The 21,854-nt window shown below is 31.2% G+C and overlaps 1 protein-coding gene and 1 long non-coding RNA gene across 7 annotated transcripts in view; both read left to right on the top strand.

Annotated features, from left to right (window-relative positions):
• Nucleotides 1-8,992, top strand: part of LOC106114459 (uncharacterized) — a 65,437-nt gene extending 56,445 nt beyond the window's left edge. Inside the window, exon 3 of the long non-coding RNA XR_001227725.1 lies at nt 8,540-8,992. This is a non-coding gene — a long non-coding RNA (uncharacterized LOC106114459). The remainder of the gene's footprint in view (nt 1-8,539) is intronic.
• Nucleotides 8,993-9,038: 46 nt separating this feature from the next.
• On the top strand, nt 9,039-19,877 carry Dh44-R2 (Diuretic hormone 44 receptor 2). 6 transcript variants are annotated; one of them, XM_013307690.1, is made up of 11 exons: nt 9,039-9,122; nt 10,255-10,432; nt 11,036-11,129; nt 12,105-12,207; nt 12,467-12,547; nt 13,138-13,217; nt 13,400-13,525; nt 13,710-13,898; nt 14,591-14,757; nt 16,665-16,779; nt 18,045-19,877. In XM_013307690.1, the coding sequence occupies exons 2-11, from the start codon at nt 10,284-10,286 to the stop codon at nt 18,048-18,050; spliced, it is 1,110 nt and encodes a 369-aa protein (XP_013163144.1). In that variant the 5' UTR covers nt 9,039-9,122; nt 10,255-10,283; the 3' UTR covers nt 18,051-19,877. The 6 variants fall into 6 exon arrangements, with proteins under 6 accessions (XP_013163144.1, XP_013163140.1, XP_013163139.1 ...); XM_013307686.1 differs by having other exon boundaries at nt 18,051-19,876; XM_013307685.1 differs by having other exon boundaries at nt 16,665-16,794; nt 18,063-19,876.
• Nucleotides 19,878-21,854: the final 1,977 nt, after the last annotated feature.

The following is a 21,854-nucleotide window of genomic DNA, read 5'->3' as shown; positions in this document are numbered from 1 at the left end:
TTTAACTTATCTATATATTAAGTTTTTTTATATACCCATGCGGACGGAGTCGCGGGCGACAGCTAGTAATTTTATATATACGAAGACGCTTTTTCTTGTGCTAAAAATATTCAAATATTTTCTTATATAAATTATAAAACTCACTTAAGTGGGTGTTAGGATTTAAACTAGAAATACTTTAAATGTTAAGAGAATGCGGAAAATGCAATATAACCAGACAAGAGAGACAAGATATTTTTCGTCTGCATATAAATATTTTTGTACCAATATAAAAGTTCCATTGTTAATATTTGCACCAAGGAAATAACATTTTTTTAAACGTAAGATTACATTTGTATTCTTACTGTAATTTTATAAAGATAATATCAGACGGGTTTTTCTTTTTTGACCGTATGAATGTCAGTTTTCCAGCTAGCTTCAAGTTAAGCCCACTCGAGCTCGGCTTTGCCCCTCAAAGGCCTTTTTCTTAATTAAGTCGTGCGATGTTATGCCAAGAATGCAATTTCTCTGTGGACGTGTTATGATCCCACCTGCAAATATTTTTAATTTAGAAATATGCAGTTTATAAAAAATCTTTTTAATTAACATTTTCATTATGAAATAAGTTCTCAACATTCTAATATATTTTGCTAAGTATTTATCTGTGTGAACTAATTTGTTTCTTTTAGTAAATTTAATACAACTAAGAAAATATATTTTTATATACCCAAAAATATTATGCGATTTTTTTACGTTTTGGTACAATTTTATTATAGAATTATTTTTAAAGTCGATTTTCTTTTTGACGCGAAACAATTTTTGAACGTATAATAATGATCAAAAATTATTTTGATCTTACGAAATCATTAAAACTTGAGGTTTGCAATATAAGTTACGAATTTAACTTTAATCCCGCCCTCAAAAGTCATTTAAAAACTTTTTGCTGTTAAGTCTTTTAATATCCGAATTTTTCCAGGGCTTTTAATTTTTAATGATATTGTAGAATTATTTATTTATCCAATTTTACATCCATCGAGAACTTACATTATGAAACAAAATTTCAAACAAACTGTCTATTTGAATTAAGATTTATTTGTTACTAGCTACCTCCCGCGACTCTTTTCGCGTGAATTAAAAAAAAACATAACTAGTAAACTATTTGCTATTCCAGACTATGTCCTACATCTATGCCAAATTTCAGCGAGATACCTTCTAACAAACATACATCCAGCCATCCCTCCAAACATTCGCATTTATAATATTAGTAAGATATGGCAACATAGCCTGTTTACCTGTTTGTCCCAAACACGTAAAGATTGACAACCAGTTTGATATACCTTTAGTTTCCTGTCAAAGGATAACGACATCGCAAATAAATCTATATTAAAGCGGCGCTAAGATAACTGATCTTCGATTCCCTTTGCTTGCTTTGATTCAATACTAATGGATTTCCGCACTGAAACCCATTTAAAGGATTCTCTTAGATAAGTAACAGGTTTCTAAGAATAGCAGAGAAGCGGTTACATAACTTTGCTATTTGTATCTTCAAAACAGATATTGATATTAGCAAAATTAACAACAATTTGTTTATTTATTTTTATTTTAATCATGTAATAATTCCCAAAAAAAATATAAGGAAAAAGTAAAATAAAATTGTTTGTGAATATTTAAAATATTCAATTTATTTGTTAAAAATAAAAAAAATCTATTACTGGAACAAATAATTACATAATATTTAGAAATACCATATTATATTTATAACGCCTGATAGAATTGAAAAACTGTCGACTACTGCAACACAAAATAATACGCTTTTACAATGCTACTGTTGCCGCCCATTGCTAATCAGGGCAATTACTTTTATACATAAATTTTCATACGACTATCTACATTTGTATGTAGACCAATGGTTACCAAACAGTAGTCCGTAGTAGTCAAAATTTGGTCCGCGAATAATTTAAAATTTCGAAAGAAGTAAATAAGGTTTTTTCAATTTGTTTTTTTTTTTTTTTGGGCGGCGCTATGCCGCCCTCTCGTTCCCCTAACGTGGCGATCAGGGACTTTAGGGAGCAAGATTTTTTATTTCTTTATTAAAATTATAAAATCCAAACTTTACAATAATATTTAAAACTATTTACAATTTCCTATAGACTATATTTCCTTACTTGTTAATTTAGACATGGCGAGGAATCATTTGAAACTAAGCGTGACTATTGTAAAGTAGTTTTAAATGACAATAATAGTCTTAGGATAGACGTTTTTTTTACACGTTTATTTCTAGTACGGTCTAGTAAAGCCGGCAATGCATCCGCAATTTTTCTCGTATTGCAAATGTCAATGTGCGTCGCTAAACACCTCGGTGTCCTTATTTGCCACTTTCTCTTATAAAAAAAACACCTACATAGTAGTGTACTAACAAGAATAAAGTAAGTGGTCCTTGACCATAAAAGGTTAGAAGAAGAAGAATGTAGATCATTTTATGAATCTTACTAATTTTATAAATGCGAATGTTTAGATGGATGGATGGATGAATGGAGGAATGTTTGTTAGAAGGCGTCTCCAGTACGGCTGAATGGATCAAATTGTGCATACATATAGAGCATAGTCTGGAAGAACACATAGGCTACCAATTATGTGTTTTTTAACTCGGCAAGGACGGAGTCGCGGGCGACAGCTAGTTATCCCTAAACGACAAACAAAAAACTAATCAAAACACAAACCAACAAATAAATATTGTTTTTAAATAAAGAATCAACTGTTAGTTTAAAGAAAAAATGGTTTTATGTCCATTATCATTATATTTTTTAATGTTTTTAATATTATTCAGCTTACATTTACGCTTGTCAGTAACAAGTGTACAGTTTTTATATCAACTTAGTCGACAACGGTTCGCGTATTTTCCTTTATTCTTATATCTGTCCAATACACAATGGAATATCTTCTTTTGATATATGTCATATATTGTCTATTTTAACCGCAATCTATTTAAAGTAATCTTGTTGTTTATAATTTAAAATAAATTGAATTAGAAATAACTTTAAAACTCAAGGATCAAGCAATAATCTCATCAAGCCACGGATTTTTTTTGTATTCCTTCATAAATACATAATGTTAGGGAGAAAATCCGAAACTGTGGCAGTGTATTGACTTAACACTAGCCTTACTAAAATGTCGACGTTTGTGTCCCCTCACTATTCATTCTGACACTGGACTTTGTAACGAAAGCACGTCATTCGCACCAAAGGATTCTAACTAATAATGTCTAAAAATAGTAGGTTTATATAACTTAAACTTAATTTAAAAATGGATAGACGGATGGATATTCCTTAGAAGGTATCTCCGAAACGGATCTTGATGAAATTTGACACAAATGTATATACATATAGGCTGAAAGAACGCAAGCTATTTTTTAATTCCGCGCGGACTGAGTTGCGGGTGACAACTGGTATAAAATAAAATACAATGTTTTAAAATTACTAAAATACCAGTAAAAGATATAAATTAATAAATTCTAAATGACATTCACTTTCAATAAGGAGACAGTGACAGTGAATAAAGTCATCGTAGTATAAAGGTCATTAGCCTTAGTGTTGCTTCTCTTGCACATTTTTATCTCGACATTAATGAATTAGAGAGAATAAAAATATACTAAAAATAAAAGTGGGAACTTTTGATCTTCAGCGGAATCGTTTGAATGTATTTTTATTTTTAGGATATTTAAACTTATAATAATAAACGCAATATCTTAAAATATAATTCTCGTGTCACAATGTTAGTTACCGTACTCCTCCGAAACGACTTGACAGATTTTTATGTCATTTTATATGCATATTCATTAAGTCTGAGACTCGGCTACTATCTATTATTTTTATCCCGCGCGGACAGAATCGCGGAGCTAGTTAAATTACATTTTTGTCCTCCACATCAATATATCTTATGTTATTTCAGTCGTCACTCCCTTTTTAATCATCATGTTTTTTGCTTGTTTCTATGAAATGTCACGGCCACGAACCGTAGCATACTCGGCGCTCACGTTGACCCAAATTAGTTGACAGAAGAGTCAGTTCAAAGAACTTTTATAGTCACTATTTCAGTTGCCAACTTTCGTTCTTCGTATTTAGTAAAATTTTCCTCAAAGATACTTTTGTATTTTATATAATGACACTAATAAACCTAACTAAAGGAAAGAAAAATATCTTTTCAAATTTTTTGTTAAATCCTTAATGATTTTAATGATAATCTTTTTTTAATATTTATTGGATCTAGATGTAAACCCAGAGTCCGTCCGCGTGGAGTAAAAAAAACTTAATTACTAGCCTATGTGTTCCTATAGGCTATATTCTACATCTATACCTAATTTTAACTATATCCATGCAGCCGTTTTGGAGATATACTGTAACATTCATACTTCTAAACGTTCTGATTTTTAATAATAGTAACAAATAAAATTCATTATTAAAAATCTATACTATCAACTACATCCCTAACCGTTTTAAATATTTAATTCCATTCATATGAATTAAGAATGAAAATTAAAAAAAAAAACATTGTTTTCCTTCGACAATAAAAACCGGAAGTAAAAGAAACGGATTCGGTACTAAAATATTTACGCGCTTGAAATTACAGCGCTTTGCGGCGTCGAGTTTGCTTTTAGTATTTTATTGTGACTTCAGATTTGTATTTTGCCTTTTAGTTTACATAAAGTTGTACATAAAGAATAATAAATGGATTTCTTAACTTCCGCGCGAGAACTTTTCTGTTACTTAGTCTCTTAGTGAAGACTATTGATTACTAGCTGTCGCCCGCGACTCCGTCCGCGCGGGATTAAAAATAGATGTTGGCCGATTCTCAGACCTACTCAATATGCTCACAAAATTTCATGAGAATCGGTCAAGCCGTTTCGGAGGAGTATGGGAACGAAAATTGTGACACGAGTATTTTATATATAAGATAAATCTAAGCTAAAGAACAGGCAAACATCATAATATAAAATGTATTATTGTAGTAACGATGACAGACAGACTTTAGCAACTAAATGAGTGTTTTTATATATAATAAGTTTATGATGTCTCACGAAAGTTTGAATAATTTAAATGAGTTCCAGTGCTTCATTACATTCATCAACATTTTCGTCTTAAAACATTTTATGACCACTTTATTTTTAATTGTAATATTACATTTTGATTAGAGTAATTAAGGATTCTCTTTTACGAGGCTTACTTATTAAATTGCTAATTTTAAGATCCTCAATGTCAGCAGGAAACAAGGAGACCGCAACCGCCAACAGCAGTAATTATAATTAAAGCTTAACGGTATTTCATAAAAAGCCTCAAGTCTTATTGTTGCCAGTAATACTAATTTAGTAAAAAATAAAAAATAAATTATGAATTTCAAATGCAATCAAATATTTTTTGTATTCTTAGAGAACAGTGAGAGTAAAGAACCCCGTCTCATAGCGCATTTCTCTTAGTTAATCTACACTAACGATGCATTAACAATATCACGCATACTGCAAGAAGACTAAAATGGCGTTGGTCGGGACATATGATGAGAGAGAAGAATGAAAAATGGTCTAGATAAGGCACAGAGTGGTACCCACGAGAGGGGAAGAGCAACAAAGGAAGACAGGTAAAAAGGTGGGAAGACGACCTCAAAAAAGTTGCCGGTCGTTTATGGATTAGAGAAGCCAGGGATAGACAGAAATGGAAATCTTTAGAGGAGGCCTTTGTCCTAGGACAAGCTGTAGATTAAGGATAGCAGTCGCCGGTTCAAAACTTTTTTTTTGATACTCAATATTATTATACTTACTGTTAATGTATCTAAAAAAAATGAATTTGTAAAACTAATTATCTTCAGCAATAAAGGCTTCATTAGTATTTTTTATAATTCCGCACGGACAGAGTCGCGGGCGACAGCTAGTTATATAATATTTTTGGGTGTGATTGCTGAAATGTAACATGTAGCCTTGAAGGCACATTTTCAGAGTAAAATTCCTGTTGCAACATAATATTGAATGGGATACATGTTTGGCACTTTAGCCAAGCATCAAATATCTCTTTAAGAATTTTCCCTATTTTTGACATGTATTTATTATTTAGTTATTGAGAACTATGGTAGGGGATGCTTCGTTTTTTTTACGTGTTCATCAATAATGATCTATCCATATTTTACACTGCCGAAACATTTGAGTGAGTGAAGGTCACCGAGGGTCCTACTGTGCGAAATAAAGAAACTAGTCGGTGCCGACACCGGACAAATATACGTGAATGTTTTAGCTGTTTATAAATATAAAATTAGTTTAAAAATATTGCTATCTTTGTTTTATCAAAGAGAGAGAATGAGAGAAAAGATAATATTTTTCCTTCGAATAAATTAGCAAATAACTTCAATTACATTAACGGTCTTTCAAATTAAAATATGTGATAAATTTAATTGTCATATATTTTACAGTGCAGTAGTTTGTTTACTTATGAATTACTCAAACAATTACATATTAGCAGATGCAATAAATTTTATCACAGTTCATACAGTAAAGTGAAATAATGTTATTCTACGACGCTTACGTAATTACTCATCGTGGTTAATACTAGCCGTGACTTTGTGAGATCGAAACTCCGTATAAAACATATCGTCATCACAGTCTTTCCATATTGATAAAAAAGAGAAAACAATATGTTTGAAACGATGACTTTGTACTCGGAAACCCACGGTTTGTAAAACATCTTGTTGTTAACACTATTACTGAGTGTTTCAAAAACTAGTCTAGTCATTTAGACTAAAAGAAGTCACATTACATAAGGGAATGTCCGAAAAAATTAATTAAAACCATGGTTATCAATTGTACTTTACGTAGCAGTAAGCTCCTTACGTTTCGAATCATAAAAATACTAGCTGTCACCCGCGACTTCGTCCGCGCGGGATTTTAAAATAGATAGTAGCCGATTTTCCGACCTACTCTATATGCTCACAAAATTTCATGAGAATCGATCAAGCCGTTTCGGAGGAGTATGGGAACGAAAATTGTGACACGAGAATTTTATATATAAGATTAATAACATCACAACAAATAAAAAAAAAACTAAATCGTTTAAAAACGATTCGTTTCATTGTTTAAAAACAGAAGTCCTGTGTTTTTGTTTCATAAAAAGTTCAATGTTCATTGCATTACAGCGTGTTGTTATGTGCCAACGACATTGACATTGTTGACAATAATTTTCCATATTACTGAGAAAAACATAAAACTTTTAATATCAGTAAATTTATTCAAAGACACGATCTGAAAATAAAATCTTCTATTCATCTATAGTTTGAATAATTCTTAATTATAATTTGGCATAACATAAAAGTAAATAAACTTTAATTATAAATTGTTTCAAAAACAATAATTATTTTAATATTAGTAAAATCAGATAACGTATAGTACTTAAGTCATTTTAGTAAGCTTCATACATATACAATTATGTTTAATACTACTAAATACATAATACTGCAATTCTAAAAGCTAAGGTTCAAAGTCATAATATACAAGTAATATTTCAAATAACCAAACTTCTAAACTGACCTCTACGTAAATCAAAGGACACACGTTACCATTTTAATATATTTTATAGCAATCTTTACTTTGATAGTGTCCGTAAAAGCAATACAATGAAGGTAAAAAGGGAAAGCTATAAAAAACGTAGACGAGCACTTACTTCAATACGATCTAAATAAGTATTTGACACATACATAAATAAAACATCGTCTGACTCAATAATGCAGTATGTACTAATATTATAAATTCGAATGTTTGGATGGATGGATGTCTGTTATAAGGTATCTCCGGAACGTCTCTATTGTACTTGATTAAATTTGGCATAGATGTAGAACACTGTCTTACGAACACATAGGCTACATATTAATTTTTATTTTAATTCCGCACGAACAGAGTCGCGGTCGACAGCTAGTATCGAATAAATTCGATATGGTTCAATCGAATAAGCTTCCAATTTATTAACGACCTGTTTACAATCATAAAACGTAAGCAAACTGTCGCGAATTTATCGCTTTTATTGACTCTAAACGTCGCATCGTACCAAATAAAGAACCTTCCACAACATATATTAGCGAATTTCATACATATTACGTAAATTTTGTTTGTTTTTGACAACTAGAACGGGTAAAGGATATATGATAACAGCTCTTTTGTGATACCAGTCTTTTACATCGTCATTAATCCCCGGTAAAATATTTTGTTAACGCCAAAACGACATATACAACGCCCTAAGAGCGACAAAATATAAAAATACAAAACAATCTTTAACTTTTTAAAGATGAACGAAATTTAAATTCAAATAAAAGTCCCATCTTCGTATATGGTCTTATCTTATATTTGACGACAAGTGGCTTTAATATGACAGAACTTACTTTGACTAAAACAAACAGAAGTTAAATAAACTCATTTATCTACTATCCGATAATAACCACGCCTCGTATTTAAATAGACGGTTACACTCTCAATGACTTTTATAGGTGTACAAATAATCAAATAAATGAATGTAGTAATTTCAATTTGTTGCAGTATGCATGAAGAAGATTTGAAGACAGAAAGAGTAGAGTTCCTTGGACGATACGCAAATACTCCCACAGACTGCCGATGTTTGTTCTGGATGTCTTATCACTTGATAAGTTAGAACACAAGCCTCGCGCAAACAACCTTATCATGGTAACATTCTTACTGGAGACACAAAACTACTCCATAGAATCCATTGCAATCAGGCGTGACGCACGGAATACCTGAATTAATTTTAAGCAGCCATCTCTAAACGTAGTCATGGAGGAAATTTTGTTAGTGCATAACATTAATTAGTTATATTTATCAGTGCAAGTGTATATATGCCAAAGAACACACCAAATTTACATCTCAAACTAGTCAGATAATATCATCAAACTGGAGGACTTACAAACATTGGAAGGCGCAGAGACTGTGGTCGAGAATGCGAGCGTTAGGGCACAAGAATGCCTGGAGCAGAACCTCAACCTCTCGGAAAACTTCTGCCCGGCGTACTACGATGGACTCCTTTGCTGGGACCCCACGCCATGGTATACATTGGCCGTGCAAAAGTGTTTTAGTGAATTTCACGGCGTCCAATATGATGATACGCGTAAGTAAATATTATTGTATAGATAAATCGAAACAAGGTGGTTTAGAGGTCTTTTAAATGTGACATATACCTAAAGTCAATCAAATAATGTCCTATACTAATAATAAAAAAAAAATCTTTTTCGTTTCACATATTAAAATGAGGTAACAAGTCAATAAACGGTCAACTCCTGATGTAAATGTCATAGCAAGTTTTTTAATAATTCATTTCAGATGTTTTCTTGTAGTCTATTTTCACAAACATATTAACAGGTCCGTAGATCAAATGTTGTTAGAAAACTCGTCTGTTACGTAAGACATAAATCGTATTAATCAAAGTAGATTTTATAATCTACCTATAAATACAGGATGTAATTTTTTGACAGTATTCGTCGCCTTGTGGTTACCAAATTAATAAAAATTTGATTAGAAAATATTGATTAAGATTCGTCAGTACCTATCTTTTTTATAATTTCCATTATAAAGAAATAAGATTTGAACATTCTTCAACCTACAAGAGTAAAGAGACTTCAGCGGTAGTTTTTAATTTTAAGACTTTGTTTTTCCACTCAGCAAAGTTTTGTTTTCATAATAATGAATAATTTATCACTGTCACCGCAATCAACTGTTTTTTTTGCCGCAAAAACTTTTTTGTTTGGGTTTTATTTTTTGATTCGTATTTTATGGCAACTGTGTTCAAAACAAGTCAACGGCTTTTGTTATGAATTATTTCGAGTCAGTGGGCAGGCAACCTTCAAAACAAAGTTGTAATAAACTTAAGTGAGGGCTTTTCTTCGTTTTATGATAAAATTATACGGTTTATAGCCGCGCTAATCCGCGCTTTAAACATTATAAATTGAGAGAATTTTTAAAACGTCAAATAAAATTAAAAAACAGCGAAGTAGCTTAAAAAAAACCAATGAAAACCACAATTAGCATGATATTCAAACAAATAAATTATACATTTACCAACAGTTTATTAGAGCATAGCGAGATGATTATTTCAAAACAGGACTCACACTCAGGTTTCAGTATTAGACTCTTATTCCACTAAAGCCGAACGTCACAGCTGCGCCCATATAAATGCTTTCAGTAACAGCTTAATGGAAAAAGGGTGTTAGTATAATCCTTGCTTATTGATTTGATATTCACAGAGAATGCGTCTCGCCTCTGCCTGGACGGGATGTGGCATAACTACTCGGACTATGTCAACTGTACGGAACGCATCGCCAACGTATCCCCCACAGATGTCGCTAGCCTCATCTACCTCGCCGGCTACTCCCTCAGCTTAGCCGTACTATCGCTTGCCGTCTTTGTATTTCTCTATTTTAAGTGAGTAAACACTACTATTATTATTATAAATATAGCTTTAGCGTTACTTAAATAGATATTAACGAGAGACGCTTTAAAATTTGTAAAATACGTTTCGTAGTTGACAGCCCACATATTTGTGAAGACTAATAAGTAATCCAGTTGCTTTTAATAATTAATTTAACAATGAAGAAAGCTAGTTTTAAAATAAATAAATACTTCACCATGATCCAAAGCACCAGTTCACTAAAGTACGTGGGTTTCTAATCAAACTAATGTAAGTAGCGTTACGTTGGGTTAGTCCAAAGACTACGTACTAGTCTTAACCAAAATAAGTTGACACTTCTCTTTTATGACTATTATATTATAATAAAATGAAAATTCTAACGCTTGAAATTCGTTTCATGCCTTTGTAAGGAAAATAAACGATTCAAAACCGCGGTGCAAAGGCGAGAATAATGAAAGTATGAAGCCATGTTTCAAAACATCCAAACGTATAGTTCTTTGACTGCTATGTATTTAGTTGTTTGATGTCTCTCTTAATTAGTAGATAATAAAGTTTATGACTATAAAGTAATAAAATAGTAATTCATAATTTGTACTACAGAGTGTTCTTTATTTCAGGGATTTAAGATGTCTTAGAAATACTATACATACAAATCTTATGTCTACATATATATTATCAGCGTGCAGTTGGATGTTAAATTTAGCTTTACAGGTAAGTGATATAGTATGTATCTACAATATTAACATATAAATTCACAATACTTGCACAAACAGTGCAAAAATATCATCACCAAAAAAAACGAAAGTATATGTTTGATAAAGGAAAAGAATGCCAATAAAAAGCATTAGCGTAATTCTACTAATTAAAGTCACAAAGTGCGAATACATCTTACTAATATTATAAATGCGAATGTTTGGATGGATGTTCGAGACATCTCCAGAACGGCTGCATGGATCTCGCTAAAATTTGGTATAGATGTAGAACATAGTCTCTAAGAACACATGGGCTTCTAATCAAGTTCTTTTAATTAGTTTAGTTCTTGCGGACGGAGTCGCAGACGACAGCTAGTATCTAATATATTTGAGTCTCATAATGTTTTCCGACTTTATATTAAAAGCCAAAGTAGATCTGGTTGATATGTTAATTCAAAAAGTTTGTTAGTCATTTACATTGAAAAGGGAAATTTACATTTAATGCAGGAACTTTGAAATACAATAGAAAGGGAAAAGTCAAATCTTAATTTGGAATGTTAGTCATAAATTATTTCTTACAATTATTAACAAAATCATATATTGTCAGAGAAAAATTAACACAACAAAAGTACATAGGGAGGAAAAAAATAAGTTTTAATTTTAGTAATATTTTACAATTCAAAATGTTTACTATTCTATATAATCTACCAAAAAAACCTCACGTACACTTTATATTATCGGGAAGGGATAATACATTCGAAGAAAATAGATTATTTCTAACCCATGTTGTCACATGTGCTCACAACGGCCTAAACAAAAAACTGTATAGTTTGTAAAAAAAAAGACACTTCATATCTTCCTAATATAAATGGGAATGTTGGAATGTATGGTTCGATGAATGTAGAAGGTATCTCCAGAACAACCACATAGATCTTGCTGAAATACGCAAACGATATGGAACATAGTTATGTAATAATTTGTATATTTCTTGTAGAATTGGTCGGATGAAGCTCAACAAGATCAAACCTCGTGTATGATACTAGTTATTTGCATGCATTATTTCTACCTCACTAATTTCTTCTGGATGCTTGTAGAAGGTAAATTTTTAATTATATACTTTTAATAATTAACTTCATTTTTTTGTATTACAAAAAATTAATAGTGCCTCATAAATAGAAAAAGGTAATTGAAAGCGTTCTTTTTTCAAAAATATTTTTTTTTAGAAAAGAACGCGTTTTCTTTTTAATTTCTAATTGTTATACGTACTCCTTACATATTTTAGTTTCGGGATTTTTTTTTTTAAATTTAAAGATATATATTTGAAATATATTTTAATGCTAAACTTTACGATTTCAGGACTGTACCTATACATGTTAGTTGTTGAAACATTTACAGCTGAAAATATCAAACTTAAAGTTTACACTACTATAGGTTGGGGTGAGTTAACTATTCAAAAACTTTTCTTTACTTTATTTTTAGTCTAACAACAGCACATACTTGAGTCAAGGACAATCATATGACCTAGAAACTGTAACCGTATAACTTTGTTTTAAAAAAGCGATAAAAGAAATTATCACAATACAGTTTGTCTGCAAAGAAAGATTATTTGAAGGACACTAAAGTCGGTCAAGTCGTATTAACAGCACGTGTCAGAATACACAATGCAATGCGCTTTTTGTATTTAAGTAGTTTGTGGTTAGCTTATAAAAATGCGTAATGTATGCTGTACATCATTTTACAGTCGTAAAACATAATGTTATTGGTTTTTAAAACAAGTGAAAAATGCAAATGTACATTCATAAATGGAAAAACCTTTTATTGATATTATTATTCTATGGAGTTTTATGAAAGGAAAAATAACTAGTTTAGTTTTATGAATATTTAATAATTTAAAATGTAAATATTCTCGAATATAACTAATGTTTTGTTGTATGGACTTATTCAATGATGCTCAAGCTAACACAATCATTATTTTGTTAATAATCGATAAACATTTTAGTTAAATTAATTTGCTTATTATTTTTTAGGTGCACCCGCGATATTCATCATAATATGGGTTATTTCACGGTGCTTCGTAACTGTGGTCCCTTCCACCGGTCCTGACGAGGTGAGCATTGAAATCTGCCTCTTAAATTTTTTAACACATTACTTAACGATTAAATACTGGGTTAACCCAAACTATTGATTTTTTAAACTATGTCGCTAAATCTTACTATTCACGTTTGTCGTTTTTCTAATGACTTGTTACTTTATAAATTATAATTTTAATATTTGTTAATTTGTTCACAGTTAACTATCGCCAGCGATACAAAAATGTGTCTTTGGATCCACGAACACCAAGTCGACTGGATTCACAAAGCACCAGCTTTAATTGGCTTGGCGTTAAACCTGTTCTTTCTTATAAGGATCATGTGGGTGAGTACAAATATATTATCCTTACTATAACGTACGTTTTATTTCATAAATTATGAACATTTGTATCATGGTCATGACCTTGACTCTACGCAAATCCAAAAGGAAATTGTACAAATTAACATGAATAACCACATTAAAATTTCTATTAATTTATTACGTAGTTAATTGTCTATTTAATCAATAGGTTTTAATAACAAAATTGCGATCGGCGAATACATTGGAAACGGAGCAATACAGGAAGGCGACCAAAGCTCTGTTGGTCCTGATCCCACTACTGGGCATCACTAACTTGCTTGTGTTGTGCGGACCTAATGATGACTCCTGGTTCGCGCATGCATTTGACTACACTCGAGCACTGATGCTATCAACTCAGGTAAGAAAAAGCCTAAAATATTGAAAACTACACACTATTCTTGTCTGTAATCTATCTGTACCCTGAATTTCATTCAGATCAGGTTAGAAGTTTTAGAGTTAACTGTTAACAAACATTATACATCTATGCAAACGTTTTAATTATGGTAACAAGATTCCCAATCATATGTCAATGGTAGATTTATCAAGCAGTCATGTCTTGTGTACTTGTGCTATTCTTTTTTAAGAAATAGAACTACGTTGTGTTCAAGTAAATTGGTAACAGAAAGCTTACAAGCGTCTCTAAGATCAATATAATAATTTGTAGTCTACACACATAACAAATAAGAACACATCTCAGAAGTTAATAACCGCCGTAGGCTAATCATACAACAAAGGGAACATCTTGAAATTTCGAATACGAATAACAGATAGTAAAGCATAATACTTCTTCAAACAGAAACTACCCTCCTGTTATTTTATGATAACACAGCAGCAATTGCTGCCACTCACAAATTCTTAAGTGGTCTCTTTAGTGTAGTTTTAGTACGAGAAATATATACTAAAGGACTCCCCTAGCGAAAACGAATGATTCTCAATAAAAAGATCTGAGTAAAAGAAAATGTCTTATACTACGAGTTCCTAGTAAATTTGTTAAGTTTTTTGACCACTAACCGTATGAATGTGACAATGAACTTTAATATCTGTTCTTAGGGTTTTACGGTAGCTCTATTCTACTGCTTCATGAACACGGAGGTGCGGCATGCGATCAGATACCACGTGGAACGGTGGAAGACTGGCCGTACCATCGGCGGCGGCAGGCGGCGAGGCGCCTCTTATTCTAAAGACTGGTCACCACGCTCCAGAACAGAGAGTATAAGGTATACTGACCATTTCAATCTTATGGTGGTTCAAGGTCAGCTTGCGCTTATACCTTCCATGGTATTTTACGCCCTTCTACACTCTAATTTGCGTTTTACGTAGCGATATGTTGCCCCAAGCCGCTAAGATATTTGAAAATCACAATACCAGTTATTTTCTACCGTCGTAACAACTGAATTATAATGTGGCCATCTCCATCATTCTGTTATAAAAAATAGTGATGATAAGTATCAAGTAACTTTATTTTTTTATTAAATAGTATTAAATACATAAATACAGATGTTACGGCACTTGAAATTTATATTATAGTAATATAGACATGCCACAGAGCGATAGGAAATTTCCTGAAAATGATGTAGATCCCTTTTTGCTAATACATTTATATTCTGAGAAATACAAACGAAATTTACAATCCATTGATAAAGTATATAAACTAGAATATTTATTAGTTGATTAAGAATTAGATTACATTTATAATTATGTGTTTGGTTAAATTTTTAACATCATTTCATATACCCCTGCTTATATAAAAATTAATCTGCATGCATCATTTTTCTTGCATGTTAATTACCTTAATAACGGGTTTTCGTGATTAAATCTTTATTATTGTAACTAAGATTGTTGCACAAAAAAACATTTCTTAATATTTCGTGACTAGTATAAAACCATGAAAGAAATTAATTAAACTTTTACATCGCATAGGTCATATCAAAGGTTAAACAACTTGAAAAATGTACTTATGAAAAATAAATAAAAAAGAAACCAATTTAATGTAAAATTAAATAGAAATAATCCTTATGTGTGCATTATAGCAAAAATATAAAGTAAATTATGTTATGCACAACTTAACTTCACCATTTGGCAACTTTCGTAAATTCCGATGGCCGCTTAATAGTTGCCGCCTTATAATATATAAAAAAAATCCTACTTTAAATATCAGTTAGCTGATATACATATATTTTTTAATATTACCAGATTTACTATTTGATTTCTCTTTTAACAATTTACTAGGCTTTAGGCTTGTTAAATCAAATGGCGAGAATCGAAGCTACTATTCCGCTATCGTATGTTCTTCTCTTAACTATGACTAAGCTCTGCTCTATTGGCGATTTAAAAATATACATATTTTGATTATATTTTTATTTCTGTTAGGCTCACTGTTTGAAGAATTATGAAGACAAACGGATATCGCGCTTCAAAGAGTTACATGAAGAGATAATAAAACACATGGATTTAATATGGATATGGACGAAAAATTATTTTATATTTTGTTACAATATTCTTTTGAATAAATCGATGTTTTATCCGCTTTTTTTGTTATTTTTTTAAATATCATATGTTTCGTTAACATTACTATTTAATGTTCTCATCATTAATAGCGTTGTTGCACGATTTTCATTAGTAATGTAATATAGTATGCATGTAGCTTTGCTAACAAATAACAAAAAAAAGAATATTTTTGTTTTTATCAGGTAATTAATTTAATATGCATGATGTTAAAGTATTAGAAAATATAATAAAGGGTAAATATTGCTTTTTATTTATCATTGTTTGCTTCGATGTTTTGTGTAAAATAAATTTATACGAAAAATAAATGAACCACGATATCTCGCACAATTTAAACTCACTAAAAGCTAGGTCCATTAAACTTGTTTATAAGAAAATTGTATTAATTGATATTAAAAGTTTTATAACTTATTGATTTTAGTTATAAAATTAAATTACCTAGACATTGAGATAAAAATTAATATCAAATTAGTTTTACAAACTTTTAAGAACTTAATTAAGAAAAAACATTAAAACTTATTTTTGTAATTCAACCAAGGCCAGCAAAATATGTGACACTGTATACAATTAGCTTCTACATTCCTAGCAAAATAGATGTTGACGTTAAGTCATGGGACAGGTTGTACAGCCATCCTTCGAAGAGGGAGTCTGCAGCGTCAGAGACAACAACAACGACTCTACTGGTACCTAGGACGTCATTAGCACCGCACATCGACGGCAGACATCTGCACGCTGTAAGTACTAAAAAAGTACGTACTACGGAAAACAATATTACACACTCTCGCTTAAAGAGTTAAGATTTGTTAGACTTGCCGTAGCGCCCACGACAACCACGCGTATTACACCCGTCAACGACAGGCAAATGCTACGTAGTACTTACCTTCTGCGTTCACTCCAGTACGATATGTCCCTATAGTTCTTAGAAGGATCGCTAAATAAACTTCTTTTGATTACACACCACTGGTCTAAAAAACTCAAAGTCACTTACACTTCGTCTGTAAGCGGCCTATAGTCCGTAATAGACCTTTTTGTAGTATGTGCAGATTTTTATCATTATTCCGATTGTTAAATAAAAAATCGTTCACTGTACATTTTCTGTTCGCTGGGTACGCATTTTCAAGTTATAGGTTCCCAATACGGTAATGGAGGTGGAACCATTAAAAACGATTTGGACCTTTTCCTAATGTTGACGGGCCTTCGTCCTTGATGGACGGAATTGAAAATACTTGCGGCTATCCTTTGCTCGGAGATAAAATTGTTGAAGAAAAAAGAAGATTATTCACCCGTTAACTTTTTTTAATTCTGAAATGTCATTGTTGATTTAAAGCGATTGACTTTATGTTAATGAGTCAGAGATCAAATTTTATACAGCATGCTCAAGGTCATAAGATCTTAAATTAAAACGTAATAATTCTACTACTAAGATAAAAATTAATAGTGACTGTTTTAAAGTATACCATAATAATTTCATTACGTATATACCTTATTGCTATTGAAAGAACGAAGACATTTTGCTACGTATAAACAACTAAATAAAGCATCGCTAGAGTTAAAATATACCAGCACCTGAACGCAAATAAAAGTTGGTAATTAATTCTCACATCTGATAAAATAATTGGCCACTTGAACTCTCTGTTTCTGTAATTAAAACTATTCATATTTCATACATAGTTATTTTTTACATTTCATAATAAAAAGGGCAACCAGGGTTCCGATCATGATTGATAGTAAAATTGAAACATTTAAAAAATACTTACACTTACTTGATTTAAACAAATCCCGAGGAAGCAGACGAGTCTGAAATGAACAAGGAAAAGTAATTAATTTACTACAAAAGTTCAAATCAATAGAAGAATCAATACAGTTTGACTGCAAAAAGACAATAATAAGAAGTATAATGCTTGGACATAGTCTGGCGACTTGGTAATGAGAAAGCACAGAAAGAAAGAGAAAAGTAAACTAATATACAATAATTTCAAGCCATTACTTTTGTATGTAGTGTTAGGTTTGCCTTCAGGAGTACATAACAAGCGGGAGCGCGAGCGGCGACCAGTCACCGGTGTGAGGTGCGGGGCGGGGGAGGCTGCACCGCCTGCGCACATTGCCCGAGGAGGATGACCCCCTCGGCCCACCATCTACCGCCTCCCCTGCAGCCCTCACATCCCCCACAATCTCCTCCAACAACCGACCCACAGACTTAAACTTTACAACGCTAGATATGTTTAATACTTTAAATTAATCGCCGATGCGATGTGGTGTAAGTATTTGCGCATGCGCACTTTCTAAGCCGCCATCTTTTGTTTCCACTAACCAAATAACTGATACAGATTGTATAGTTTACAGTACCAGTAACAGTCGTGAAATATGACAACATATTATTATATGTTTCGGCAGTGAAAGCCGGCTCTTATTCAACTGTAATTCATCAGTAATTGGAACTAGGTACTAATGCGATTCAGGAACAAAGGTTAATCTATGTTATTTTATACGAATATTATTATGTCATGACTAAGTATGTTTAAGATATTGTAAGTAGCGATATGAATTACAAAACGAAATGCATTTAAGCGTAAGATATTATACTTTGAAGATGTTTGTATATACGCAATTGATTAATTCAACTTTAATTATTTCCTGCATGTAACTCAATAAATTGAAAATATATTCAAACTGCAGTTACTAAAATCTTATTAGATTGCAAATAAACCGTCTGTATAGTGGCCTTTCTAGTTCCTTGAATCTTCTTAAATATTGCTATAATTTGAACATGTCTAGACCATATAAACAGTGAAACCCTACGTGATGATGGTGGGATAAAATTGAAAGCTCACATAGAAATATATCATCAGAGGGTTCACCGAAAGAAAATTTTAAACAGCGTCTATGACAAAGAAAAGTTTGTGAATCTCTGATCTAAAACCACTTTCTTAAAGTTGATTCTACAACTAGACATAGACGTGCGTAAACTCAAAACCGGATCAATCGTTCAGATCACATAGACTTGAACCATTGAGCTAGAACTCAACAACTAAATTGACAGCTCACGGTTCATCTGGATGTTGTAATTTTTTGAGACGAAAAGACGCGAGTTGCCTGATGACTCGCAGTTCGGGGCTCGAAATGCAAATCATATCTCTATACAGGTACATTTGTACTGAGATGCGAGCTGATTCACTGCTTCACACATGTAAACCATGAACTGATCTACAAGTCATCAATTTTATTTGAGTTACCCATGACTAACTAGACAAATAAGTTCCCTCAGCCTCGGTATACATTGAATCATTCTAGCTTCCGAAAATGTGAATTGAATGTACAATTTTTTCATAAAAGACTTTTATATAAACATATATGATAAATAAGGTTTTTACATATTAAATGGCTTGTTGCATTTGTAAATATTATTTGTTAGTACAGTCGCGAGAGTAAATTAAGTGATATTTGTTAAAAAAATGTAGTTGTAATTTGATGAATATTTATCGTATTGCTTAAATTATTTTATATGCTTTTTACTTCTATAACAGTTTAATACACATAGTATAGTTAACCTTTAGGTCTTTCAAAAGCTTTATTACATCTATTCAAGAACTCTTATTGTGATTTTTAATTTATATTTCTTATTTGATTCTCTTCTTTTCTTTTGCAATTAACTATTGTAAATACAAAGTTACATATTAACGGGTGTAAAATGTATACTATTCGTACACAATAACATGACATTTAAGTCCGATGACGTCAAAGCTGTACGAAAAACGTACAGTTAAGAACGTTCATTTGTTACCTATTTAGGTGAATTGTCACTTAACTTCCTTCGAATTTTAATAGAATATTCAAAATAAAAGATTTTTTACGAAACTTTATAAATTATTTATAACAAAAAATTACAATGGAATAGTATTATTTTTTAAAATTTAACGAATGAAGTATAAAAAAATTGGCAGTTGACAGATTTCAGTCCACCCTTGAGGCTAGCTCCAACTACATATAGCTTTAAGTTTTTATCCCTTTTAGGTAGAAAACTAGCCATAACAGTATGTATATTTACTAAGTTAACTAGTATCAGTTAATAGTACCATATTCAGTTCTAAGGGGAAGTCGAATTTAATTCTTTAACTATACGTGAATATTTATATCATGCTGTAATAAGCTAATCATCTGTGAAGAGAAAAAAACGTGACATAACTTCCATAGATGTTCGATGTACAGAATAGGGGAGCGGTAAGACGAGGGGGCGGTGACATCGAATTCCACAAGCATCTCTTGTTATTGTGTACGTGTTGTTAATGTAAATTTTGTACCGTTGATTCCTACTTATGCCAAATATATAATATATTAATAGATGTAATAATGTAGTAATCAGAAAATAAATTGGGAAACAATGCGCTGTATGTAACATAAAGTTTAGCATATCGTAAAGTTTTAAAATTAATTATATATCCTACTTAAAAGTTTGTTTCAAACAAATAATATACTATAATTTATATAATGTATTTATATTAAATAAAAAATAAATGTGAAGGAGTTAAGATTAAGATAAATTGATTGATTATAATAACATAACTGAATCGAAACTAGGTTTAAATTAAGATTTGTAAAAACATTTTTCTTCGATATTCATTTAAAGAAACAGATCCACAATTTTAAAAAATCATGGCTACTACGTGTAATTTGTGGACATTGTTTGATATGTAATTAAATTATTTCTAATAATGTACTTGGTTATATACAAATTTACTTTATGTCAAGATTGTTTTTTAAATAGATAAGTAAATACCACATACCTATACTTTGTTTTGTATATGACTGATTAATACAAAAATTCAAATATTTCTATGTAACTTTGTTTTTTGCTTTAAAATTTATTGATTTTTATTATTTTTAAGATTTATAATTAATAATGCGGGTAAATGTTATTTATAAATTAATTATTAATTAAACCATTGATTATTAATAATTCTATTGTTTATTGTGATAAGATAAATGTATCTAGCTGCTCGTAAATGTACGTAACCACAAATCTTTTATCAAATGAATGTAAATGAATGTTTATATCTTTAATAAAATATCCAGAAAAATATATTTTTATTTTTATATTGTCATCCCTATCATTCTCCTGGAAAAAACTGAAATAACAAAAGTTTTTTATTCTTGTGCAATGCAAACGCGAAACTAAACAAGCACTCAGTTGACATTACTTAAGTCTGAAGCTAAGTCCATGTACAGTCAGCTGCATAAATATGTATACCTTTACCAGGCTTCAGAAACTTTTATGCACTTTAAGTTTTAAAAATGTATACATATATAAAAATGTGCACGAAATGGTCTCTATTCTTCCGCCCATGAGTAAATGATCTTGACGAATACGTATTTTTGAAATCGACGGCCAATAAAAGTGTCAAAACTTTTTAAATGTATACAAATATATGCAGCTGACTGTACAGAATTAAATCGAAACAGAGTTACTACTTTTTCCATTAAACCAACAATAACGTATTAATTTTCCCTTATATTCCATTGAAATTTATGGCACGAAGTGAGCATAAATTAAAATGCCTCGTCACGTTTATTGGTGTTTTGTATTAAAGAAGTGACGTCATCGCCAATATTCGACAGTCAAATGTTGAATCAATCATCTATTAATGTCATAAACATGTCTGCATTTAGAATTTATTTTGGGAGATTAATCTCTCTTCATATTACTTGGCAGTTTTACTCTACTCATTTAAGTCTATAAGTATTATGCCTTTGAGTATATATATTAATATTATACTAACAATATGCAATTAATAATATTTGTACTAGGACATAA

The sequence above is a fragment of the Papilio xuthus genome, unplaced genomic scaffold (assembly GCF_000836235.2).
Source record: "Papilio xuthus unplaced genomic scaffold, Pxut_1.1 DF828142.1, whole genome shotgun sequence".
In the NCBI taxonomy this organism is placed as follows: Eukaryota; Metazoa; Arthropoda; class Insecta; order Lepidoptera; family Papilionidae; genus Papilio; species Papilio xuthus.
Note: the sequence above shows the minus strand (reverse complement) of the source record. Positions and strands in the feature narration are given on the sequence as shown.

Bases quoted from the DNA above. Each gene is read 5' to 3' on its own strand.
- Dh44-R2 (XM_013307685.1), top strand. From the start codon at position 10,284: ATGTGGCATAACTACTCGGACTATGTCAACTGTACGGAACGCATCGCC. The intron at 13,899-14,590 runs GTAAGAAAAAGC...ATCTGTTCTTAG, and splicing joins CACTGATGCTATCAACTCAG to GGTTTTACGGTAGCTCTATT. The intron at 16,795-18,062 runs GTACGTACTACG...GTTTGCCTTCAG, and splicing joins ACGCTGTAAGTACTAAAAAA to GAGTACATAACAAGCGGGAG.